General features: G+C 39.9%; 1 protein-coding gene across 4 annotated transcripts in view; it reads right to left on the bottom strand.

Annotated features, from left to right (window-relative positions):
• The window catches only part of UTRN (utrophin), a gene marked incomplete at its 3' end in the record, with an annotated part of 496004 nt that overhangs the window by 339658 nt on the left and 130842 nt on the right, over window positions 1-25504 (bottom strand). For all 4 annotated transcript variants that reach the window (XM_082668645.1, XM_082668646.1, XM_082668647.1 and 1 more), the window contains 5 exons: window positions 23732-23839; window positions 23268-23447; window positions 20574-20743; window positions 15885-16008; window positions 4257-4344 (listed from right to left, as the gene is read on the bottom strand). In XM_082668645.1, the coding sequence (XP_082524771.1) occupies window positions 4257-4344; window positions 15885-16008; window positions 20574-20743; window positions 23268-23447; window positions 23732-23839 (670 nt within the window). The remainder of the gene's footprint in view (window positions 1-4256; window positions 4345-15884; window positions 16009-20573; window positions 20744-23267; window positions 23448-23731; window positions 23840-25504) is intronic.

Below are 25504 nucleotides of genomic sequence, written 5' to 3'. Positions count from 1 at the left end.
AAGGTAGACCCTCTGTCATCAAGAAAAACAGCTTGGCTAGAAAAAGCAGGAGGCAGCTTGAGACCTGTGATCAAACCACAGGTCATAGGAATTGCAAAACGAATGGCTGGAACTCCTAGTGCTGGGAGCAATCTGGTGAGTGCAGGAATACTACACCAGTAGCTAGGCCCAAGAAGAATCAGCAAGCCTACTGGGAATGCTACACACAGACCAGTAAATGCCAAAAGATCAATGCAGTGCTAAGATTACCTACTTTAGAAACACACCAGGAAACAAAATGCCATTATGTTTATTACTGTCATCTCATAATTTTGTCTCATATTTTTGAGAGGCAGAGAATGTTCATAGAAATAAGTTACATATAATAATAGGTTTTATCATAGTCCTTCTCTTAATATAAAATACCATTGAATCATTGAAAATTACTATGAAAAGGTATGGGAAATCTACAAAGGAATCGATGTCCTGAGGAAAGCATGCACGTTGAAAAAATGGGTTTAACATCTTTATTATTAGAGCAGAAGCAATAAAACTTTGTAAATATATGTAATCAAAATCCAGGGTAACGAGAGCTCTAAAGGGAAAAAAAAGGCATGTGAAACAAAAGGTCACTTAGGATCCACAGATGATGCAAATTTTGAAAATTTCTGTAACACACTGTATCCACTGAAAATTAGAAATGCAAACGTGACATTACATAATCTGAATATATCACCCATGTCAATTGCTGAAGTAAACTGTCCACCATCACACAAGTAATAGAATATTACACCTAGGCAAAACATTCACACCACAGTCCAAGTTCAATTATCCCTGTTAATGGAGATCATAAACTAACTAAATTACCACTTTCCTTTTTTTTTTTTTAATTAACTAATTTATTTATTTATTTATTTTTGGCTGCGTTGGGTCTTTGTTGCTGCGCATGGGCTTTCTCTAGTTGTGGCGGGCGGGGGCTACTCTTCGTTGCAGTGCGCAGGCTTCTCATTGCGGTGGCTTCTCTTGTTGCACAGCACGGGCTCTAGACGCGTGGGCTTCAGTAGTTGTGGCACGTAGGCTCAGTAGTTGTGGTGCACGGGCTCTAGAGCACAGGCTCAGTAGTTGCGGCGCCTGGGCTTAGTTGCTCCGCAGCATGGGGGATCTTCCCGGACCAGGGCTCGAACCCGTGTCCCCTGCATTGGCAGGCAGATTCTTAAGCACTGCACCACCAGGGACGTCCTAAATGACCACTTTTCTGACAATCTGAGCAATGGAGATCTAGGCTGTGCGCCTGCCAGGTCATTTCTATTTTAAGTGGGCAAAGGAATAGTGTCAGCCACTTCATTTACATGGCAGGACAATTTATGATTAACAAGAAAGAAAATTAAGCTGGCAAATAAAATTTTGAGATGGAAAATTATCACCACTAATCCAGAAAATCGGTAAGAGGTACTCATTTTAGGTACTAGGGAAGCTGAAGAAACTTCTTCCATAGTTTTTTTTAATTCACTGACAATATTTCAGTATCCATTTACCCTTTCAAACCAATTCTCAAAATTTAAATCTCCCTCCTCTAAGCTTGATATAGTTTGGACCAGTGGCAAGTAATAAATAAAGCACAATTTACATTTTCAAAAAGGAAAACTGTATATTGTCTTTTAAAATAATTGTTTTATTCCCAGAGATCCAAAGTTGTAGCTGTTTCTACAGGACATCCAACTCTTAGATGACTAATCAAAAGCCAAAATCAATATCCCATCCTTTTATTAATTTTCTAGAAGGGATAACGTATAACATATTCCTGTCACTCTCACTTGACTTTAGCTTTTCAATCTATCACTATTAAAATCAAGGGAAATGTTTACAAAACATAGGATCATCATCAAATTCCATAGGCTTATATGTTGATATACTGGGAATTCTTTTTGGAGGGAGGTGGTAAAAGAAAATTTTACTTCGGCAGCATTGGGGAAATGTAGTTACCTTAAGGTAAATTCATTGAGATTATTTGAATTTTTTTTTTTTTTTTTTGCGGTACGCAGGCCTCTCACTGTTGTGGCCTCTCCCCTTGCAGAGCACAGGCTCCGGACGTGCAGGCTCAGCAGCCATGGCTAACAGGCCCAGCCGCTCCGCGGCATGTGGGATCTTCCCGGACCGGGGCACGAACCCATGTCCCCTGAATCGGCAGGCGGACTCTCAACCACTGCGCCACCAGGAAAGCCCGATAAGGTGTTATTTATATTTGAAATTTTTACCTGCATTAAAGAACTTTTTTTCCCCCACAGACCCAGTGGCTCAGGGGAATGTAAAGATTAATATTTTTGCCAAGCAGTTTTACATATGATTCTTTTTCTCACCTTGCTTTGAAAGGCTTTTCTTATAAACCCTATTCCTTACTCCAACAATAAGTGCTTTGGAGGTCTGCTGAAACTCTCCTTGACAAAAGCCACAGACACCCACGGCAGAATTAGGAATATTAGTTTGACGAGAATCTTCTAAAATGTAGCTTTTAATCTTTATATTTTTTGACTTTTTATTATAGAAAATGGAAATATATACAAATAAATAGAACAGTAGAATGAACGTCCTGTACCAATTACCCAGCTTCAGTAATTAATGACATTCTACCATTCTTGAATTATCTATATACCCTACTCACTCCTCACCCATTTAATCATTATTATTATTTTCACATTTCTTAAAGTAAAATTTACTTACATTGAAATACATGAACTGTGCTGTTCTGAGAAACCTACACACACTTATCAATACATAGAATATTTCCACCTCTCCAGAAAGTTTCCTAGAGTCCCTAATGGATCAATCACCCTCCTCCAACCCAGAAAACCACATTTTAAAAAAAGCTTGGATTATTTTTCCCTCTGCCTTTTGAAAAATATGTTGATTTATTTTGTGTATATACTGAGGTCACACACACATACATACACAAAAGTATGTATATGCCCAGTATATGTTCATTTATTTAGAAATTATGGAAATGTACCACTGTCATAGATCAATGTACCACTGTCATAGATCATTTGTACAGCTTAATTTCTTCCTTCCCTCCTCCCTCTCTCCCTCCCACCCTTTCTTCCCTTCCTCCTTCTTTCCTTCCAAACAGAATAGTATTTTCATTCCAACTCCATCCTAGCTAGGTGTCTTACTACTGGGTGTGGACACCCCATTTGGAGATTACTTTTTCAAGTATTTATTTGAAGGGACCTAGAGACAGAGCGAGAATATGATTTCCCTTGAGATACTTCAATAATTACAATAAATTGTGTGTTAAATTTATGTTAGTTACAATCATAGATTCTTCACTTCTACATCGACACTGTAGCTTGGAAACCAGACTTTATCTGGGTGATGTGGGGTAATTTCATGAGTCTATGAACTGAATTAAATTCATGTCTGTGTCAGCTTTTAGTGGGTGTGGCAGAATCAGAGTGCAGAGATTCATTTATTTAAAAAAATCTGTTATTAAAAATTTTTAGGATGGGGTGGGAAGCTTAGAATTGGGGACACTGGTCTGAATAGGGTCTGTATGTTCAGTTTAATTTTCTCATTTTTGGGGAGTGTCTGCCTTTTGTTAATGAGAGTAAAAGTGGTTTTTAACATTTCCCACTGTCATTCCACTTTATCCATTATTCTAATTTTACAGTACTGTATTTTACTTCTCTACATGTGGTTAGCAGTAATCCTACTGCTGCTTTAAAACCAGAAATGTTGAACCGAAATGAAAGCACAACTGGGTGATTCTCCCGGCCTTTCCTTCTTTTCAATACATTTGAAATAAATCCTAGGCCATGGATAATTAATGTAGAAGTTTCTTTACAGAGTGTAATTTGCCCAGAGTCTGCTTATGTAAGGATGCAGATATATGCTTCAGTTCAGTTAGAAAAGCACATCAAATTCTTCAGTAAAACAGATGTTTGAATAATTACATCACTGGTTTTCTCAAACTAGTTTCATCAAAAAATTCCAGCACGGTGAAGTCCGGTAGGACCTTTCTACCTAATGCATGAGAATTAAGTTCTGTGAGTTCTCTTGTAGCACAGAAATGTTTATAAAAAATGAAATTATCTGTTTTCATTTGACTTTCACGACTGCTGTACCAAACCTGGTTTCCTTGGTTTAGCTTATTTTGTTCCTAAAGATCATCAACTACTATAACAGAGTAATGGGTCACTTGGATGATGTAGCTTTAAGAATTGACTCCCACATGTCTGGCAAAGTATTGATATAAAAAAAAAAAAAAAAATCAAGGTTCTCACCTTTTCCCATTTGCTCCAAAAGGATTTGTCCGGTTTGGTTTAATTCATCGAGTCTGGAACTTCTTTCCATCTGTTCCTTTTCTAATCCCTGAAAATAAAGTCCCAATATAAGAATAGTACAGACTTTCTTCTCAATATAGTATTAATGCTTACTGAAGTTTTTATATTTAATGTCCTTCCCACACTCTCTTAGGTGGGAGTTACAAAGTTTACCTAAGAAAATACCAAGATAAAGCTATGCCATTTCAAGCTACCCTCCAGAACACTAGAGATGATTAAATTTCAAAAGGTAAATTCAAACAAACAATATAAAATTTTGGTTTCCTTAAAAATGCTCTACATCAAAACAAAAATCTTTAAAAGTCTTTACTGAATTTGTTACAATACCGCCCCTGTTTTATGTTTCGGTTTTTTGGCCGCAAGGCATGTGGGATCTTAGCTCCCCGACCAGGGATCGAACCCACACCTTCTGCATTGGAAGGCGAAGTCCTAACCACTGGACTGCCAGGGAAGTCCCTGGTTTCTTTTATAAGAAGAAAAAATTTTACACTACATACATGAGTTCCTATCAGGAGGAGGTAATTAAAATTAGTATTTTAGATCCAGAATATTTATTCACATACATGGCCTCACTATACTCCACACCATAAAAATAACAGTTTGACTGAAATGAACTGAATGAACTATGAAGACAGAGATCACCAAACAAAAATAAATTAATTAATACGAAAGACAGAAATAATTTGAGCCCAATATCATTTGTTGGTGTTACACTAAGCATAGGGTCTAACACAAACTTCAACTACCAGCATAATTCATACATAAATTTTTAACAATAACAATATGCTTTAGGACCCAAAGCAAAGTATTTTATCCTTTATATTCAAAGAATGGCTCTTAATTTTAATATTTATGTCTCTAAGATTTTATATTCTCAATGTCCCTATATCTGAGAGACAGGGGAAGACAAGATCTTCCAGAATTAGTTAGAAAGAGCTGAGCAAAACCATGGACACACATACACACATAGGTGTTGTACACACAGTCACTATTTGAAATTTCTGCATTTGATAATTATCTAGCCACTCAAATAGTGTCCAAAATAGCACAATCAAAGCATCCAGGCAACCCACATTACTTCAACCAGACAACCTGGAGAAGAATCCCACTTCTAGGGTCTACGAATGTAAGCACTATCAAATAAATTTAACTCTCCTATTTTGATCCACACAAACCCTAATGTGACCAAGTAAAACAACCATTTTTATAGTCAAAGATCAAGAAAGAACAAGAGATTCTACGAAACACCACTAATCTTTGTTAAACTAACTATCAATGTAAAAAGTCACTGTCAAACTGGAGAAAAATTATTACCTGCTTTTTGCAATTAATACAAACTGATTTTTGGCTACTTTTTTTATGATGGTGGTCGATTAGACTACGGATTCTCCACCCAGGTATTGCATCAGTTGGAACAAGTTATTCTTTCACTAAAATAAAATTAAGTTGATACTTCCCAAATTTGCAAGAAAAATTAGCGATTAAAGCAATGGTTAAATTTTCTTTATTGTACATTTTTCTCAGATCTTTGGCATCTACTACTTCTTGTCTAAAACAACAAAATAAACGAACTTATAAATAAAGGTAAAACACAGGAACTGCCAATCATGCCTTACATAAACATACACAATTGTTACTTTTATCCCCTCAAATATTATAGTAACAATTTCTGGAAGTAAAATTGTTCCTAGATCACAGGATGGAATTTAATTTATCAGTGTTTTGTGGGACTTGTTCCATAAAGATCACTGTAGCTTCCAAATTCTCTGCCACTTTACTGCCTTTGAGAATTGGGTTGTTGAATGATCATTAATATCATCTACCAGTCTTTCAGAAGGATATGAAATGATAGAACATAGTCCTCATGCCTGGCTCTCTTGATCCCCTGGGCAGGGGGCTCTGATAACAGTGCTTCCACATTCCCCCTGTCCAGAGTCATCATGGTCTCCTTCCATAAGCCAAGAACTTTATAGAGTGCTGAAAATACAGGTTTCAAGGGAAAATCGTCCACACTTTCTAAGCAGTGGCAGCAGGCATATAAACAAATAATGACATAAATGCAATAAGGGCTTTCACGGAGGTATGGCCAAAGCAATATGGAATCTGCCTAATGAGGCTAAAGGAGGCTTTCTGAAGTAGGAGGCATTTCAGCCACACAGCAAAGGCTTAATAAAGGGCTATTCGGAGCCCGGAAAGCCACACATGGGGAAGGCAAGATATTGAGAAAAGCGTAGGAGTCAGGAGGGCTGGAGCTCTGACGAGTGAATGAGAGGTGCTGAGTTTCTGCTTAGAGGTAGGGAAGAGAGCTGTCTGGAAGTGCCTTGTAAGGGCACTGTGGCCTTTACATTTTATCCCCACAGCAATGGCAAGTCATTAATTAATTGCAAGCGCTGGAGCTGTATAATCAAATTTATATCTTAGAACTCATCAAGAGTGAGATGATATTATTAGTAACAATAACATTAAATAATAACAGTAATTTCATAAATGTGTGTTTTAATGAGAATTATTTTAATTGTTCACCGTTAAGTAAAATGTTGGCTGATGGTTTGAACTGGACATCTTAAAGCTATGTTAAGAAGATGTACTACTATTGAGATGATTATCTTTTAAAATTTATTTGATTTGAATTTAAACCTACTAATGCTGTATATTAATAGATTTTCTAATTTTAGACTATTTGTGGATTCCTATAAAAAAACATACTGTTTGGTTATAGGTAAACGATTGCCTTTTCCTATATTATTGAGTTCTAGTTGCTAGCATTTTAAGTTTAAAACAATATCCTTTTTAAATGACATGTAAAAAGGGAAGGTAAACAGTGGCAAATGCTGCAAAGAAAGGAAGTCTGATGAGAATAGAAATCTATCCTTTGGATTTTGAAAGCAGTCGTCAATGGTGACGCCTAAATAAGAACAGTTACAGTGGAATGATAAGGCAAACATCAGTCTCAGCTTCTCACCCAAACATTCAAAGTCGGCCAGGGTCTGGTCCTAAACCACCTCTCCAGCCTTAACTCTCTACTGCTTTTACACATACGCCTAGCACAAAGCAAAACGAATTATTTGTTCCAAGAATCACAACACGCTTGCCCCCCTCTGAGCCTCTGCTCATGGGCGCCACCTGCCTGGTGTGCCCTTCTGACCAGCTCCAAGCCCCCTCCTTCAGTGTCACTTTGCCTTCTGGACTTCACCAGTGTATAGAGACAGCTGCAAGCCTGGCCTCCTCTCAATTCCCTCAGTACCTACCACTTTCTAACTCACATCACTGATATCTACACATACGTCTTATTTTTAAACATTCTCCAAACTCTTTATAAACGCCATTGCTGATGTAGATGGTGATACGGACTTGCTCTAGGTGCCTAAATAATTCATGCAAGGATGTACAGAGACTTAATGAACCCCAAAGGCATAAATCACTGCAATCTCCTGTTGCAATTTACAGTAACACACATGCGGTACAAAGCAGCAGAGCTACAATCCCATACATTTTATAGTGTTTATTTGTTTTAAGTACGTCTCTCCTCTAAAAAGAATGTTTATAGAAGAAATCTTGGGATTTGAAACAGTTTCTTGCATTCGGAAGGCAACACATTTTCAGCATACACACATGTACTATTAGGTACCAGATTAAGATAGATCTAATGAAGCTAAAATTAGTAATGACAACTGGATCACCTTAGCAAGTGTCCCTTCCTGCACATCTCAATTAACCGGTTAAAGAAGGAGGAAAAAAAACTTCTCCTCGACGGACGACGGGAAGATGGCGGAAGAGTAAGACGCGGAGATCACCTTCCTCCCCACAGATACACCAGAAATACATCTACACGTGTAACAACTCCTACAGAACACCGACTGAACGCTGGCAGAAGACCTCAGACCACCCAAAAGGCAAGAAACCCCCCACGTACCTGGGTAGGGCAAAAGAAAAATAGAAAGAACAGCGACAAAAGGATAGGGACGGTACCTGCACCAGTGGGAGGGAGCTGTGAAGGAGGAAAGGCTTCCACACACTGGGAAGCCCCTTCGCGGGCGGAGACTGCGGGTGGCGGAGGGGGGAGAGCTTCGGAGCCGCGGAGGAGAGCGCAGCAACAGGCATGCGGAAGGCAAAGCAGAGAGATTCCAGCACAGAGGATCAGTGCCGACCGGCACTCACCAGCCCAAGAGGCTTGTCTGCTAACCCGCTGGGGCGGGCGGGGCTGGGAGCTGAGGCTCGGGCTTCGGTTGGAGCGCCGGGAGAGGACTGGGGTTGGCGGCGTGAACACAGCCTGCAGGGGGTTAGTGCACCACGGCTGGCCGGAAGGGAATCCGGGGAAAAGTCTGGACCCGCCGAAAAGGCAAGAGGCTTTTTCTTCCCTCTTTTTTTCCTGGTGCGCAAGGAGAGGGGATTAAGAGCGCCGCTTAAAGGAGCTCCAGAGACGGGCGCGAACCGCGGCTAAAAGCGCGGACCCCAGAGACGGGCATGAGACGCTAAGGCTGCTGCTGCCGCCACCAAGAAGCCTGTGTGCGAGCACAGGTCACTATCCACACCGCCCCTCCTGGTAGGCTGTGCAGCCCGCCACTGCCAGGGTCCCGGGATCTAGGGACAACTTCCCCGGGAGAACGCACGGCGCGCCACAGGCTGGTGCAACGTCACGCCGGCCTCTGCCGCCGCAGGCCTGCCCCGCATCCGTGCCCCTCCCTCCCCCCCCCCCCCCCCGCCCCGGCCTGAGTGAGCCACAGCCCCCGAAGCAGCGATTCCTTTAACCCCGTCCTGTCTGAGCGAAGAACAGACGCCTTTGGCAGAGGCGGGGCCAAATACAAAGCTGAGCCCGGGGAGCTGTGAGAACAAAGAAGAGAAAGGGAAATCCCTCCCAGCAGCCTCAGAAGCAGCGGATTAAAGCTCTACAATCAACTTGATGTACCTGTATTTGTGGAATACATGAAAAGACAACGAATTATCCCAAACTGAGGAAGTAGACTTTGGAGAGCAAGGTTTATGATTTTATTCCCCTTTTCCTCTTTTTGTGAGTGTGTATGTGTATGCTTCTGTGTGAGATTTTGTCCGTATAGCTTTGCTTCCACCATTTGTCCTAGGGTTCTATCCGTCCGTTTTTTTGGTTGGTTTTTTCTTTTTAAAAAAATTTTTTTTTCTTAATAATTATTTTTTATTTTAATAACTATTTTATTTTATCTTACTTTATTTTATCTTCTTTCCTTCTTTCTTTCTTTCCTTCCTTCCCTCCTTCCTTCCTTCCTCCCTCCCTCCCTCCCACCCTCCCTCCGTTCGTTTGTTCTTTCTTTCTTTCTTTCTTTCTTTCTTTCTTTCTTTCCTACTTCTTCTCCCTTTTATTCTGAGCCGTGTGGATGAAAGGCTCTTGGTGCTACAGCCAGGAGTCAATGCTGTGCCTCTGAGGTGGGAGAGCCAACTTCAGGACACTGGTCCACAAGAGACCTCCCAGCTCCACATAATATCAAACAGCAAAAATCTCCTACAGATCTCCATCTCAACACCAGCACCCAGCTTCACTCAACGACCAGCAAGCTACACGGCTGGACATCCTATGCCAAACAACTAGCAATACAGGAACACAGCCCCACCCATTAGCAGAGAGGCTACCTAAAATCATAATAAGTCCACAGATACCCAAAAACACACCACCAGACGTGGACCTACCCACCAGAAAGACAAGATCCACCCTCATCCACCAGAACACAGGCACTAGTTGCCTCCACCAGGAAGCCTACACAACCCACTGAAACAACTTCAGCCACTGGGGACAGACACCAAAAACAATGGGAACTACGAACCTGCAGCCTGCAAAAAGGAGACCCCAAACACAGTAAGATAAGCAAAATGAGAAGACAGAAAAACACACAGCAGATGAAGGAGCAAGATAAAAACCCACCAGACCTAACAAATGAAGAGGAAATAGGCAGTCTACCTGAAAAAGAATTCAGAATAATGAGAGTAAAGATGATCCAAAATCTTGGAAATAGAATAGACAAAATGCAAGAAACATTTAACAAGGACCTAGAAGAACTAAAGATGAAACAAGCAACGATGAACAACACAATAAATGAAATTAAAAATACTCCAGATGGGATCAATGGCAGAATAACTGAGGGAGAAGAACAGATAAGTGACCTGGAAGATAAAATAGTGGAAATAACTACTGCAGAGCAGAGTAAAGAAAAAAGAATGAAAAGAACTGAGGACAGTCTCAGAAACCTCTGGGACAACATTAAATGCACCAACATTCGAATTATACGGGTTCCAGAAGAGGAAGAGAAAAAGAAAGGGACTGAGAAAATATTTGAAGAGATTATAGTTGAAAACTTCCCTAATATGGGAAAGGAGATAGTCAATCAAGTCCAGGAAGCACAGAGAGTCCCATATAGGATAAATCCAAGGAGAAATACGCCAAAACACATATTAATCAAACTGTCAAAAATGAAATACAAAGAAAACATATTAAAAGCAGCAAGGGAAAAACAACAAATAACACACAAGGGAATCCCCATTAGGTTAACAGCTGATCTTTCAGCACAAACTCTGCAAGCCAGAAGGGACTGGCAAGACATATTTAAAGTGATGAAGGAGAAAAACCTGCAACCAAGATTACTCTACCCAGCAAGAATCTCATTCAGATTTAACGGAGAAATTAAAACCTTTACAGACAAGCAAAAGCTGAGACAGTTCAGCACCACCAAACCAGCTTTACATCAATGCTAAAGGAACTTCTCTAGGCAAGAAACACAAGAGAAGGAAAGGCCTACAATAACGAACCCAAAACAATTAAGAAAATGGGAATAGGAACATACATATCGATAATTACCTTAAATGTAAATGGACTAAGTGCTCCCACCAAAAGACACAGATTGGCTGAATGGATACAAAAAAAAGACCCATATATACGCTGTCTACAAGAGACCCACTTCAGACCTAGAGACACATACAGACTGAAAGTGAGGGGATGGAAAAGGATATTCCATGCAAATGGAAACCAAAAGAAAGCTGGAGTAGCAATTCTCATATCAGACAAAATAGACTTTAAAATAAAGACTATTAGAAGAGACAAAGAAGGACACTACATAATGATCAAGGGATCGATCCAAGAAGAAGATATAACAATTGTAAATATTTATGCACCCAACATAGGAGCACCTCAATACATAAGGCAAATACTAACAGCCATAAAAGGGGAAATCGACAGTAACACAATCATAGTAGGGGACTTTAACACCTCACTTTCACCAATGGACAGATCATACAAAATGAAAATAAATAAGGAAACACAAGCTTTAAATGATACATTAAACAAGATGGACTTAATTGATATTTAGGACATTCCATCCAAAAACAACAGAATACACATTTTTCTCAAGTGCTGATGGAACATTCTCCAGGATGGATCATGTCTTGGGTCACAAATCAAGCCTTGGTAAATTTAAGAAAATTGAAATTGTATCAAGTATCTTTTCTGACCACAACGCTATAAGACTAGATATCAATTACAGGAAAAGAGCTGTAAAAAATACAAACACATGGAGGCTAAACAATACACTGCTTAATAACGAAGTGATCACTGAAGAAATAAAAGAGGAAATTAAAAAATACCTAGAAACAAATGACAATGGAGACACGATGACCCAAAACCAATGGGATGCAGAAAAAGCAGTTCTAAGAGAGAAGTTTATAGCAATACAATCCTATCTTAAGAAACAGGAAACATCTCGAATAAACAACCTAACCTTGCACCTAAAGCAATTAGAGAAAGAAGAACAAAAAAACCCCAAAGTTAGCAGAAGGAAAGAAATCATAAAAATCAGATCAGAAATAAATGAAAAAGAAATGAAGGAAATGATAGCAAAGATCAATAAAACTAAAACCTGGTTCTTTGAGAAGATAAACAAAATTGATAAACCATTAGCCAGACTCATCAAGAAAAAAAGGGAGAAGACTCAAATCAATAGAATTAGAAATGAAAAAGGAGAAGTAACAACTGACACTGCAGAAATACAAAAGATCATGAGAGATTACTACAAGCAACTCTATGCCAATAAAATAGACAACCTGGAAGAAATGGACAAATTCTTAGAAATGGACAACGTGCCAAGACTGAATCAGGAAGAAATGGAAAATATGAACAGACCAATCACAAGCACTGAAATTGAAACTGTGATTAAAAATCTTTCAACAAACAAAAGCCCAGGACCAGATGGCTTCACAGGCGACTTCTATCAAACATTTAGAGAAGAGCTAACACCTATCCTTCTCAAACTCTTCTAAAATATAGCAGAGGGTGGAACACTCCCAAACTCATTCTACGAGGCCACCATCACCTTGATACCAAAACCAGACAAGGATGTCACAAAGAAAGAAAACTACAGGCCAATATCACTGATGAACATAGATGCAAAAATCCTCAACAAAATACTAGCAAACAGAATCCAACAGCACATTAAAAGGATCATACAAATAATCAAGTGGGTTTTATTCCAGGAATGCAAGGATTCTTTAATATATGCAAATCAATCAATGTGATAAACCATATTAACAAATTGGAGGAGAAAAACCATATGATCATCTCAATAGATGCAGAGAAAGCTTTTGACAAAATTCAACACCCATTTATGATAAAAACCCTGCAGAAAGTAGGCACAGAGGGAACTTTCCTCAACATAATAAAGGCCATATATGACAAACCCACAGCCAACGTCGTCCTCAATGGTGAAAAACCAAAAGCATTTCCACTAAGATCCAGAACAAGACAACGTTGCCCACTCTCACCACTGTTATTCAACATAGTTTTGGAAGTTTTAGCCACAGCAATCAGAGAAGAAAAGGAAATAAAAGGAATCCAAATCGGAAAAGAAGAAGTAAAGCTGTCACTGTTTGCAGACGACATGATACTACACATAGAGAATCCTAAAGATGCTACCAGAAAACTACTAGAGCTAATCAATGAATTTAGTAAAGTAGCAGGATACAAAATTAATGCACAGAAATCTCTGGCATTCCTACACACTAATGATGAAACATCTGAAAGTGAAATCAAGAAAACACTCCCATTTACCATTGCAAAAAAAAAGAATAAAATACCTAGGAATAAACCTACCTAAGGAGACAAAAGACCTGTATGCAGAAAATTATAAGACACTGATGAAAGAAATTAAAGATGACACAAACAGATGGAGAGGTATACCATGTTCTTGTATTGGAAGAATCAACATTACGAAAATGACTCTACTACCCAAAGCAATCTACAGATTCAATGCAATCCCTATCAAACAACTACTGGCATTTTTCACAGAACTAGAACAAAAAATTTCACAATTTGTATGGAAACACAAAAGACCCCGAATAGCCAAAGCAATCTTGAGAACGAAAAACGGAGCTGGAGGAATCAGGCTCCCTGACTTCAGACTATACTACAAAGCTACAGTAATCAAGACAGTATGGTACTGGCACAAAAACAGAAATATAGATCAATGCAACAGGATAGAAAGCCCAGAGATAAACCCATGCACATATGGTCACCATATCTTTGATAAAGGAGGCAGGAATGTACAATGGAGAAAGGACAGCCTCTTCAGTAAGTGGTGCTGGGAAAACTGGACAGGCACATGTAAAAGTATGAGATTAGATCACTCCCTAACACCACACACAAAAATAAGCTCAAAATGGATTAAAGACCTAAATGTAAGGCCGAAACTATCAAACTCTTAGAGGAAAACATAGGCAGAACACTCTACGACATAAATCACAGCAAGATACTTTTTGACCCACCTCCTAGAGAAATGGAAATAAGAACAAAAACAAATGGGACCTAATGAAACTTCAAAGCTTTTGGACAGCAAAGGAAACCATAAACAAGACCAAAAGACAACCCTCAGAATGAGAGAAAATATTTGCAAATGAAGCAACTGACAAAGGATTAATCTCCAAAATTTATAAGCAGTTCACACAGCTCGATAACAAAAAAACAAACAACCCAATCCAAAAATGGGCAGAAGACCTAAATAGACATTTCTCCAAAGAAGATATACAGACTGCCAACAAACACATGAAAGAATGCTCAACATCACTAATCATTAGAGAAATTCAAATCAAAACTACAATGAGATACCATCTCACACCAGTCAGAATGGTCATCATCAAAAAATCTAGAAACAATAAATGCTGGAGAGGGTGTGGAGAAAAGGGAACACTCTTGCACTGCTGGTGGGAATGTGAATTGGTACAGCCACTATGAAGAACAGTATGGAGGTTCCTTAAAAAACTACAAATAGAACAACCATATGACCCAGCAATCCCACTACTGGGCATATACCCTGAGAAAACCATCATTCAAAAAGAGTCATGTACCAAAATGTTCATTGCAGCTCTATTTACAATAGCCTGGAGATGGAAGCAACCTAAGTGTCCATCATCGGATGAATGGATAAAGAAGATGTGGCACATATGTACAATGGAATAATACTCAGCCATCAAAAGAAAGGAAATTGAGCTATTTGTAATGAGGTGGATGGACCTAGAGTCTGTCATATAGAGTGAAGTAAGTCAGAAAGAGAAAGACAAATACTGTATGCTAACACATATATATGGAATTTAAGAATAGAAAAATGTCATGAAGAACCTAGGGGTAAGACAGCAATATAGACACAGACCTACTAGAGAATGGACTTGAGGATATGGCGAGGGGGAAGGGTAAGCTGTGACAAAGCGAGAGAGTGGCGTGTACACATATACACTACCAAACATAAAATAGATAGCTAGTGGGAAGCAGCCGCATAGCACAGGGAGATCAGCTCGGTGCTTTGTGACCACCTAGAGGGGTGGGATAGGGAGGGTGGGAGGGAGGGCGACGCAAGAGGGAAGAGATATGGGAACATATGTATATGTATGACTGATTCACTTTGTTATAAAGCAGAAACTAACACACCATTGTAAAGCAATTATACTCCAATAAAGATGTAAAAAAAAAAAAAAGATTTAAGCTACAAGGATATATTGGACAGCAGAGGGAAGTATAGCCATTATTTTATAACAACTTTAAATAGAGTATAATCTATAAAAATATTGAATCACGATGCTGTACACCTGTAACTAATAAAATATTGTATATCAACTATCCTTCAAATTAAAAAAACAAAAACAAAACTCCTCCTCCACACAGGGATCTGATGCCAGCCAGCTTGCATAGATTCAAAATGTACTACGGGCTTTCCTGGTGGCGTAGTGGTTGAAAGTCCGCCTGCCGATGCATGAGACACGGGTTAATGCGCCGGTCCAAGAAGATCCCACATGCCGCAGAGCAGCTAGGCCCGTGAGCCATGGCCACTGAGCCTGCGTGTCCGGAGCCTGTGCTCCGCAACGGGAGAGGCCACAACGGTGAGAGGCCCATGTACCGCAAAAAAAAAAACCAAAACAGAAAAATAACAAAATGTACTACAGCATTCTAAAAGGTATCTTACGGCTACATTTTGGAAGACTTTGGATCCCATCACATCTTTATGCCAACAGCAAATCCATCCTGATGAAATATTTTATTCACTGCAATATTTTTGTTTTATGTTTTACCTTCAACTTCTTTTTCATTTCTGATGTTTCTTGCATCTTCTTATACTCTTTTATCTCTGTGGCCTGAATGGCAGTCTTTGATTTCAAGATCCAGTTCAACAGCTCAGCACTTATAGCATCAAACCTGATTTGAAATTCAGATGTTACCAAATGTCAGTCATTTTCTTCTATTGTTTCACTTGGCTCAAGAAAGAGGTATGTGTTTTTAAGCACTCATCAAAAATAAAGGCAACCGAGAAATACAGTAACTATACAAAATAAGATCATACATTTACAATTAAAAGTATGAAAAACAGGAACAAAATCGTAGTGTCAATGAATAAAGAAAATAATTAAATAAAAATTTTAAACATTATAAGAAACCACTTATACTTTCGTAAACCCTTTGTAGATCATGAAAAACATATTTGGTTAGATAACAGCAGAAAAGAACAAGTACAGACATTCCTAAGTTAATGCCTTGTTTAATTCAACATGTAGTTACTGAGTCTCCTATATGCCAGGCACTGGACTGGGCTCTTAATATGAAGGTAAACCAACACAATCCCAGGAATTCACAGGATGCCTCCTAAGCCAATGGGGAGGGAATGGCTTCCTGGGGAACAACAGCATTGTGCCCGGGAGTTTTCCGCATAAAAGGAGAACAAAGAAAGGGAGGAACACACTTTGCACACTATAAGTAGTTAGGTGTGGCTGGAATAGCAAGCACTAGTCGGGGGGAACAATTGACAGTGTGGCAGGGAGCCACAGGGACCAGTGACTGGAAAGCCCTGCAGGATAGATTAAGGAGTTGGACCTTACCCAAAAGACAGCTGAGAGCCAGTGAGGGGCTTAAAGCATGGGACGGACATGATTATATTTACCCTTTTGTGTTCACTGAGGAGAAAGAATAAAGAGAGGCAAGTCCAGAGAACAGGCTGTGGTAGTATTGGAAGCCGAACCAAATGACAGTGGAAAGGAGAAAAGGGGACAGACTTTAGAGGTGCTGAGAAAGTCGGTCAAAACCAGTGAGGAGGAACAAGAAGAGGAACAGTCAGTGGTTGCTGGCCATGTGCCAGGCCCTTCTCTAAATGGTTTATGTGCATTATTAAGTCAAGGAAGCCTCACAACAACCCTGTGAGTATACACTGTTATTATCCTTTCTAGTGATGCAGGAATTGAGCTCGCAGAGGTTTCAAATAACTACTCCAGGCAGCAAAGCTAACAAAAGGTAGAGCTGGGATTCAAGCTGAGGCGTCTGTCCTCTTATCCAGGGCTTTGCCCCAGGGTTTCTCAAAGCAAGATCTGGGTATTTTCAGAGACTTTCAGGTAAGCACAGGTTGTCCTTGCTGATTCTTTTGGGAAACTTGGCTCAACGTGTTTCTAGTGAATTACGAATATTTGTCTTCGCATCAAGATAAATTTTTCTGGTACTTTGAATGGGATGTTGTGACACTGTAGGTAAATAACCAGGGGTCACAGTATCACTCCAACAATGGTGCACGCCTCCTGTCATCTCAAGAGCCGGTTTCTATTTAATCTTTCAGAGAAGAGGAGCAGAAACCAGATCATATGTTTTAAATGGCCTTTTGGAGACTTACTCCACCTCTGCCCTCAGTATGAGAAGGTGCAATGTGAACGCCTTGGAGGCCCAGTGATCTCAGCTCATGTTAACAGAAATGTATCTAGATTATAGGAAATGACTGTCCCTGTGGTGACTGAAAAAACAACAAAAAAAAACCAGCCACTAGCAGCACCAGGAGAAGAGAAGGGGAAATAAACCATCATTTCTGAGGCATGTATTATAAGCTGTGCTAAGCAGTTATTCAAGGTTCACATCTGCTCGGACAGCCCATTTTAAGACAAGCTAATAGTGGTTTCTCCATCAGATAAAAACCTTAAAGGATCTGGAAACCATGTCACATTAGGATGCTTAAGAATACTTAGACTTTAGGACAATGTAAATTAGAATATGAAACCTATCCTTAAATTCTGAAGAGGTACCATATTGAAGGGGGGTGATGTAGCTCTATATCACTCCAAGATGCAAAACTAGCACACATGAATAGACTTAGAGGGGCAAACTTTGGGCAAAATTTCTAATAATGAAACTTCACTGCCGTCTATTATAAGGAACGGGATGTACTCAAGCCTCCATTGGTCCAGGAATGAACTGAAGGCATTTCTGCATCAATCAAATCATGGATAAAAGACTGTGGAATTCACAACTAGTTGCCCACCCAACAGACACCTCCCTCCCCACACTTCTTCCTTGCTGCCCCAGTACCCCAGAACACAACCATAGAGACTGAAAAGGCAGGACAGTTTCAACCTCCCAGGAACCCAGGGTGTGGGCAAGTGACTGAGTCCTGGCCACTGAGACCAGGGTGCGGGAGTTAGCTGATATCTTCCAGGAAAGGTTTTTCTCCAAATAAGGAAAAACTGCTCTACCTGCCTATAAAGCAGGTTATGCAAGGATGTTATGCCCAGTGCTACAGCAGCATCTTGGGACCATGAGAAAACAAGGGAAAAGCCAACATGCTGAGGAGGGCAGAGACAAGGTGCCAGGATGCTGACCCACACCATCCCATTAAAACTGCCCCACCTCCGGACTTCTTGTAACATGAGATAATCAGTGACCTCATCGTTTAAGTCACTTTGGGTACAGTATTCTGTTTCTTGCAGCAGAATTCACCCTATATAACATGGTCGTGTTTAAGATCTTATAGTTATGCACTGTGATATTGTAATTTAGAGTAAGAAATGTATACTTGGTCTTTGTCCGTATTTCTGGCATCGTGTTCCCCAAACCCTTGGAATTTCCAGTGATGAGAGCAACAAAGGTGTCCTTTGTTATGTTAGTGAGATGACTTTGGGATCCCACCTAAAAAGGTGGGCTGGTTGTCAGGAGACCCAACCCTGTGATTAGAGGGTTGGAACTTTCGGTCTCACCCCCCTGACTTCAGGGGAGAGGAGAGGGGATGGAGGTTGAATCAATCACCAAAGGTCAATGATTTAATCAATCATGACTATGTAACGAAGCCTCCCTAAAAACCCAAAAGGATGGGGTCCAGAGAGCTTCGGGTTGGTGAACACATGGATATTCAGAGAGAGTGGGGCACCTGGAGAGGGCACGGGAGCTCCGCACCCTTTCCCTATGACTTGCCCTGTGCATCTCTTCAGTCTGGCTGTTCCTGGGTGGCATTCCTTTTATAATAAACAGATAATCTATTAAGTAAAATGCTTCTCTGAGTTCTATAAGCTGCTCTAGCAAATTAACTGAACCAGAGGAGGTGGTGTTAGAAACCTCTGAATTATAACCAGTTGGTCAGAATATAGGTAACAACCTGGATTTGCGACTAGCGTCTCAAGTCCAAGGAGGAGGCCGTGGAAACCTCCAACCTGTAGCCAGTAGGTAAGAAACAGGGAAGAGAAGGGGAATTTTATGCCTTGTTTAATTCAACATGTAACCTGGTAACCTGGGCTTGTAAGTGGCATCTGGTCTGGGGCAGGGGAGGAGGAAGAGAAAGCAGTCTTGTAGGACTAAACCTGTGAGTCAGAATTGGTACCAGAACCTATTTATGCGCCCTAGTCTTTTACAACCTTCCCAGCTTCCAATGCACAGTCAGCACTGGAGAGACACCCTGCCAGATACACTGACAGAATATAAACACTCAGGAAATGAAAGGTCTATGGTGATATCAACATCAGAAGCATCTCCCTCATCTGCTACCTTGGCTCCAGAAGTCAAAGTTCCACAGCCGCTGCTTGCAACTCAGAGGTCCAGTGGTCCTGCAAGGAGATGCTCTTAGGAGGCAGGAACACAGCCTTATTATCAAAATGAAGGTCATCAGATAAAATTACAATCCTGCTTTGTCTAACAAAAGCTAAACTGGGGAAATCATATCATTTTTATTCAGGTAAAAATAACAGCCCATTCACCCAAGCACTGGGATTCTACTGTCAAAGGGCAAGAATGATAGCACTACTCAAGGGCTGCTCTGAGACTACCTGCTCCAGTGCCTGTGAGGAACAGTACCTCGCCCACAGGAGAGCTCTACAGAGGATCTGACACTAGTAAAAGTTCACTATACACCAGCCATGGTTATTCCTCCTATAAGGATCCTGCATTTCTTTTGAGTCAGAAATGAAAAGATATTTTACCAAAGATGGATTTTAAAGCAAAACACGAAGAATCTATTAATAAATATGACAAAGGAATTAACAAAGAAAGAAGACATGAAAAAAGAAAAGAAGGGGGAGAAGGAAGAAAAGGAGACTAAAAATGAATTACTTCCCTGAAGTACGTTTTTTTAAAGGTGAGAAGAGAAGGAGAGTCACAAAGAATAAGGAGATGGATCTAAAGCAAAACTGTAGGAACTGTGATAGAGAAAGAAAGAATAAATGAGGGATCATGGACAATCATATCCACCCAAGATAACTGATGGGAAAGGAAGAAGGGTTCTGTCACACAGTTCTCCCAATTGAACCCAAGATAAATAAAATCATCCAGATGATTTAGATGCTTAGCAGTGTAAAGTGAAATACTCAGAAGACTCAGAGGTAGTGAGTGGTTCGGTAGTTGAATTTCCATTACAATAATTATGTCTAAATTTGCATATGATTAGCGATCAGTACAAAATAAGTTCTGAGTACAAAATACATTATGTGCGGGATTGGGTTTGGAAAATAGTCTCTATCTGTTCTCACCTTTTCTTAGTTTCCAGATCCACAGGGATCTGTCTCTTCTTTGGGGGAGGAGGAGGAGGCAGCTCTTGCTTAGACCTTTTTGTAGTTACTTGTTCTCTTAGGCGAACCGTCTCCAAAAGATCCTTCTGAGGAATCTGGGACATTCCCAGCTTTGCGACAGCCTGAGTCACCTGAAATAAAAATCATCCAGTTTTAATGTTTTATAACAGCTTTATTGGGATATAATTCACATGCCATAAAATTCTCCCCTTGGAAATGTACGGTCCAATGGTTATTAATATATTCAGAGTTGTGCAACCATGCCCACTTTCTAATTCCAGAATAGTTTTATCATTTCGAAACGAAACCCTAAAGTCTCTGTCACAATTACTCAACTCTGTTATTGTGGCAGGAAAAAAGCCATAGATGATATGTATTGATAAATTAATGGGCATGACTGTGTTCCAATAAAACTTTATTCACAAATACAAGGAGCTGATTAGATTTAGTCCACAAGACCTGTAGTTTGCACACCCCTGCTCCAGACCTCAGGAACAACTACTTATCAATAACGTACAGCAATGTATTCAAATGTATATACTGATCTTGTATCCTGCAAGCTTGTTGCATGTTTATCAGTCTAATAGTTGTGTGTGTGTGTGTGTGTGTGTGTGTGTGTGTGTGTGTGTGTGTATGGATTCCTTAGGATTTTCTACATAAAAGGTTATATCATGTGAGTACAGAGATAGTTTTATTTTTTTCCAATTCACATGAGTTTTATTTATTTTTAATGCCTAATCATCCTGTCTAGAAACTCTAGTACAAGGACATCTTTGTCCTGTTCCTTGCATGAGGGAGAAAGTATTCAGTCTTTCATCACTGAGTGTGACGTTGGTCTTTGGTTTTTATGTAGAAGCTCTTTATTAGGTTGAGAAAGCTCCCATCTATTTCCAGTTTGGTGTGTGTTTTTATCATAAAAGGGTGTTGAATTCTGTCAAATGCCTTTTTTATATTTAGATGATCACGTTTTTGTCTTTTATTCTATTGATATGGTGTAATGCATTGATTGATATTTCAATCTTCCCTTCTAGGGATAACTCCCACTTGGTCACAACATATTCTTTTTATATGTTATTGGATTTGATTTTCTAGTATTTACTTGGGAATTTTCACATCTATGTTCATAAGAGATATTTATACAAAATTTTCTTTGCTTGTGATATCTTTGTTTTGGCATAGGAGAATACACATTTCCTAAAATTATTTGGGAAATGTCCTCCCCACCTCTACTTTCTGGAAAAATATGTAAAAGATGATGGTGATGATGACAATGATTTTATTCCAATAAGGTTGGTAGTGATATCATCTCATATTTCTGATTTGAGAAATTTGAGTCCTCTCTTTTGTGCTTAGTTGGTGTGGCTAAAGTTTTGTCAATTTTGTTAATTTTTCCAATGAATCAAATTTTGGTTTTATTTAATTTCTCAATTGTTTTTCCATTCTCTTCGTTAGATATTTGTACTCTAATATTTGTTATTCTCTTTCTTCTACTTGGTTTAATTTACTCTTTTTTCTAGTTCTTAATAGAGAAGTTTAGGATGTTGATATAACTTTTTTAACATAGGCATGTAAAGCTATCAATTTCATTCTGAACACTACTTTCACTGAATTCATGAATTTTGGTATGTTTTGGTTTTGTTTTTATTAATCTCAAATAATTTTCTAATTGTCCTTTTGATTTCTTCTTTTACTTCTTGGTTCTTTATAAGTGTGGCTCCTAAATCTCCTACCTTTTTTTTTTTTTTGTGGTACGCAGGCTTCTCACTGCTGTGGCCTCTCCCGTTGTGGAGCACAGGCTCCGGACACGCAGGCTCAGTGGCCATGGCTCACGGTCCCAGCCGCTCCGCGGCATGTGGGATCTTCCCGGACCGGGGCACGAACCCGTGTCCCCTGCATCAGCAGGCGGACTCTCAACCACCGTGCCACCAGGGAAGCCCTCTAAATCCCCTTCCTTTATTGATATCTAAATAAATTATATTATCTTCAGAGAACAAAAAAAAAAGAAACCCTGTGCCCAAAACAGTCACTCCCCATCTTCCTCTCCCTCTTGGCCCCTGTCTCTCTGGGTTTGCCTGTTCTGGATACTTCATATAGATAGAATTATAGTGCATTAAGCCTGTGACTGGCTACTTTTACTCAGCACAGTGTTTTCAGGGTTCATCCATGTTGTATCATGTATCAGTACTTCATTTTATTATTGCCTAATAACTGCATGGATATACCACATTTTGTTTATCCATCCATCTATTGATGGATATTATCAGTTGTTTCACTTTTTAGCTATTATGAATAATGCTGCTATGAACATTCATGTACAAACCGAAGTGTTAATTTTGTTCAATTTGTTAAAATATTCTTTAAATGAATAAGATTATTTAAGATTGAAAGATCATTTAATGGATTCATGTCTAAGTGTTATCAGTTACTAAGGGTTGAATGACTGGGTCTCAGTAAGTTTTTTGAAGGTCTACTAAAATTTACTTTAGAAAACTAAAGAAGACATTCACATGTCAATTTTTCAATTTTATAGTAAACCAGGTATAAAAAAACCAACTTTTTAGTTTAGCTACTACTTTTATTTCACAAAAACTAAAACAAACCTGAACATATAATTTCCACTTAATGGCACAACACATTACCCAAAGTAAAAGGTACCTGGTTGGAGGAATCTTCTAGTCTCTGAACCAAGGAATCCCATCTCTGAGTCAGTTCCTCTGAGTCACTGTTGATCTTCTTGGATGCCTTAGGATTATCAAGTAACTGACCCACATCCTGGCCAATCTCACTCAGTTGATCCAACGCTTGACGCTTCATTTCCATGTCTTCCTTCAAAATCTAGTATTTCAGATACTTATTAGATGACTCCCTTTTAACAGGACTTTATCTTCCTGTTCCCCAGTCAGGAAATGTAAACATGTATATTTTATTATAAAATTCACCTGCCTTGCAATTAATTCCCTAAAGCTAAAAAAAAGATAAGACTCCTGGTTCTAGATCATTACATGGCAGCATTCCAGAGTTAGGTAATGAGTCTATTGACTAAATTGTATTAACCGTCGATATAAAACAGTAAGATAGCACAGGCCTAAAAGACAGATGCTGACAGTGACATCACTTACAGCCAGTCGTCGAACGCTGACACTGAGTTCCTTTTGGTCTTTGAAGTTGCTCGTCTGGACTTTATTTAAAGCCTCTCCTTTTTCAGTTAACCATGCTTTCAACAAGCACTACAAAGAATAATAAAAGTTAGAAATATATTTAGGGAATCATTTGGTAATTCAATTCAATCAAGTTCCAGAATCTCCAATCTTTATGTTACTAGAAGCTTATCCACATCTGGGATAAGAAGGACTTCAAACACCTAAGCCTGAGGCATAAATGACCCAGGAAGGCATCTTTAAGATATTACCCTTCTCAGATTTGCAACAGATCGACCTGAAATTAGCCCCACTCCTGGATAACTAAACCTAATTCTCAGGGAAGTAGGTGGGTCTAAAAGGCTAAATCCAGCTATCCAAGTCTCCAAAAGAATCACTTTATAACTCTCTAGATGCAGAGGGAAGGTCAGAGATTTTCTTGTCTCAGCCCCTCATTTTAAGGAAGAAACAGAGAGAAGCCAAATTATATGTCCAAGATCTCTTGGCTTGTTAACTGCAGAGACAGGTTCAAAGACCCACACTGCGAAGCCAATGGTTTTTTCATGCATCTTGCAGGACAACCACACTAATGCTCCAGATTTGACAGCAATTATGACTAGAGGACGAAGTTTGAGGACAGTCCAAAGTCAATATAAAGATCTTTAAACTTCATTGGCCAGTGATGCATGTCTTTTAGGCAGAAGATATTTAGTAAAGTAGGGAGATAAACATGAAGGAGGAGTCAAAACAACAAAAATGGCTGCATTGGGATAATTTTTCCCAAAATGTAGTATTTACCACAGAAACCTTTTTCTAGAGTTGAGGGGGGAAATTCTTGGTTCTGTGTTTGGAATCAACTCTTTCTCTAGTTGTTTTATTTATCAGTTTATTTAACAACCATTCTCTGCCTTTATATTCCACCAAAAAAAGGAGAAAGATTAGAAAATACAAGACAAACATGGATCCTGTCCTCAATGTAGTAAGAGTGATAAGATACGCACAAAAATAACTGTGCCACCAGTTAGAAAGTGCAGACACCACAAAGGGATTGCTTACAGTTCTGAAACAGTGGGGAGGGAAGGGAGTTTATAGGGGACTTCATGGTCCTAGATGGATAAGTCACTGGCAAAGCCCACTGGGATACCGGGAAAAATAAGGCGGAATCTAGGTGATAAGTTCTCACCTCCTCTTTTGTGCTTAGTCTAGTTTCACTTGCCTGTAGGCAGCCATGTGCAGAGTCCTTGCACCTAACAAGGTGGACTGGTTCCCAGAGGAGACCCACCATGCCCAACATCTCAGCTCGGCAGCCGGTGTGCAGGAGTGCCGGGCATGACACCTCAGTCCAAGATGGCGGCAGCAGGCCATATGCAGAGAGGCTGCGCCCGGCACTGTAATCTGGAGCCATGAGCAACACACCTGCACCAGACCCGCGAGAACTCCACCCCCTCCCCGCCAAGAAGAACCCTCTAAAGAAGCCCCGCCGATGACTGCTGGGGAGAGCGTGGACTCTAGGGCGCAAGCTCACTCCTCTCCATTCTTTCCTCGAAGAATAAAACTTTCGGACTTCCCTGGTGGCGCAGTGGTTAAGAATCCGCCTGCCAATGCAGGGGCCACGGGTTCGAGCCCTGGTCCGGGAAGACCCCACATGCCGTGGAGCAGCTAAGCCCGTGCGCCACAACTACTGAGCCTGCGCTCTAGAGCCCACGAGCCACAACTATGGAGACCACGTGCCATAACTACTGAAGCCCGCATGTC

Source organism: Grampus griseus, assembly GCF_964374135.1.
Source record: "Grampus griseus genome assembly, chromosome: 13".
NCBI classification, from domain to species: Eukaryota; Metazoa; Chordata; class Mammalia; order Artiodactyla; family Delphinidae; genus Grampus; species Grampus griseus.
The sequence above is the reverse complement of the archived record's forward strand: the minus strand, read 5'-3'. Positions and strand labels throughout refer to the sequence as shown.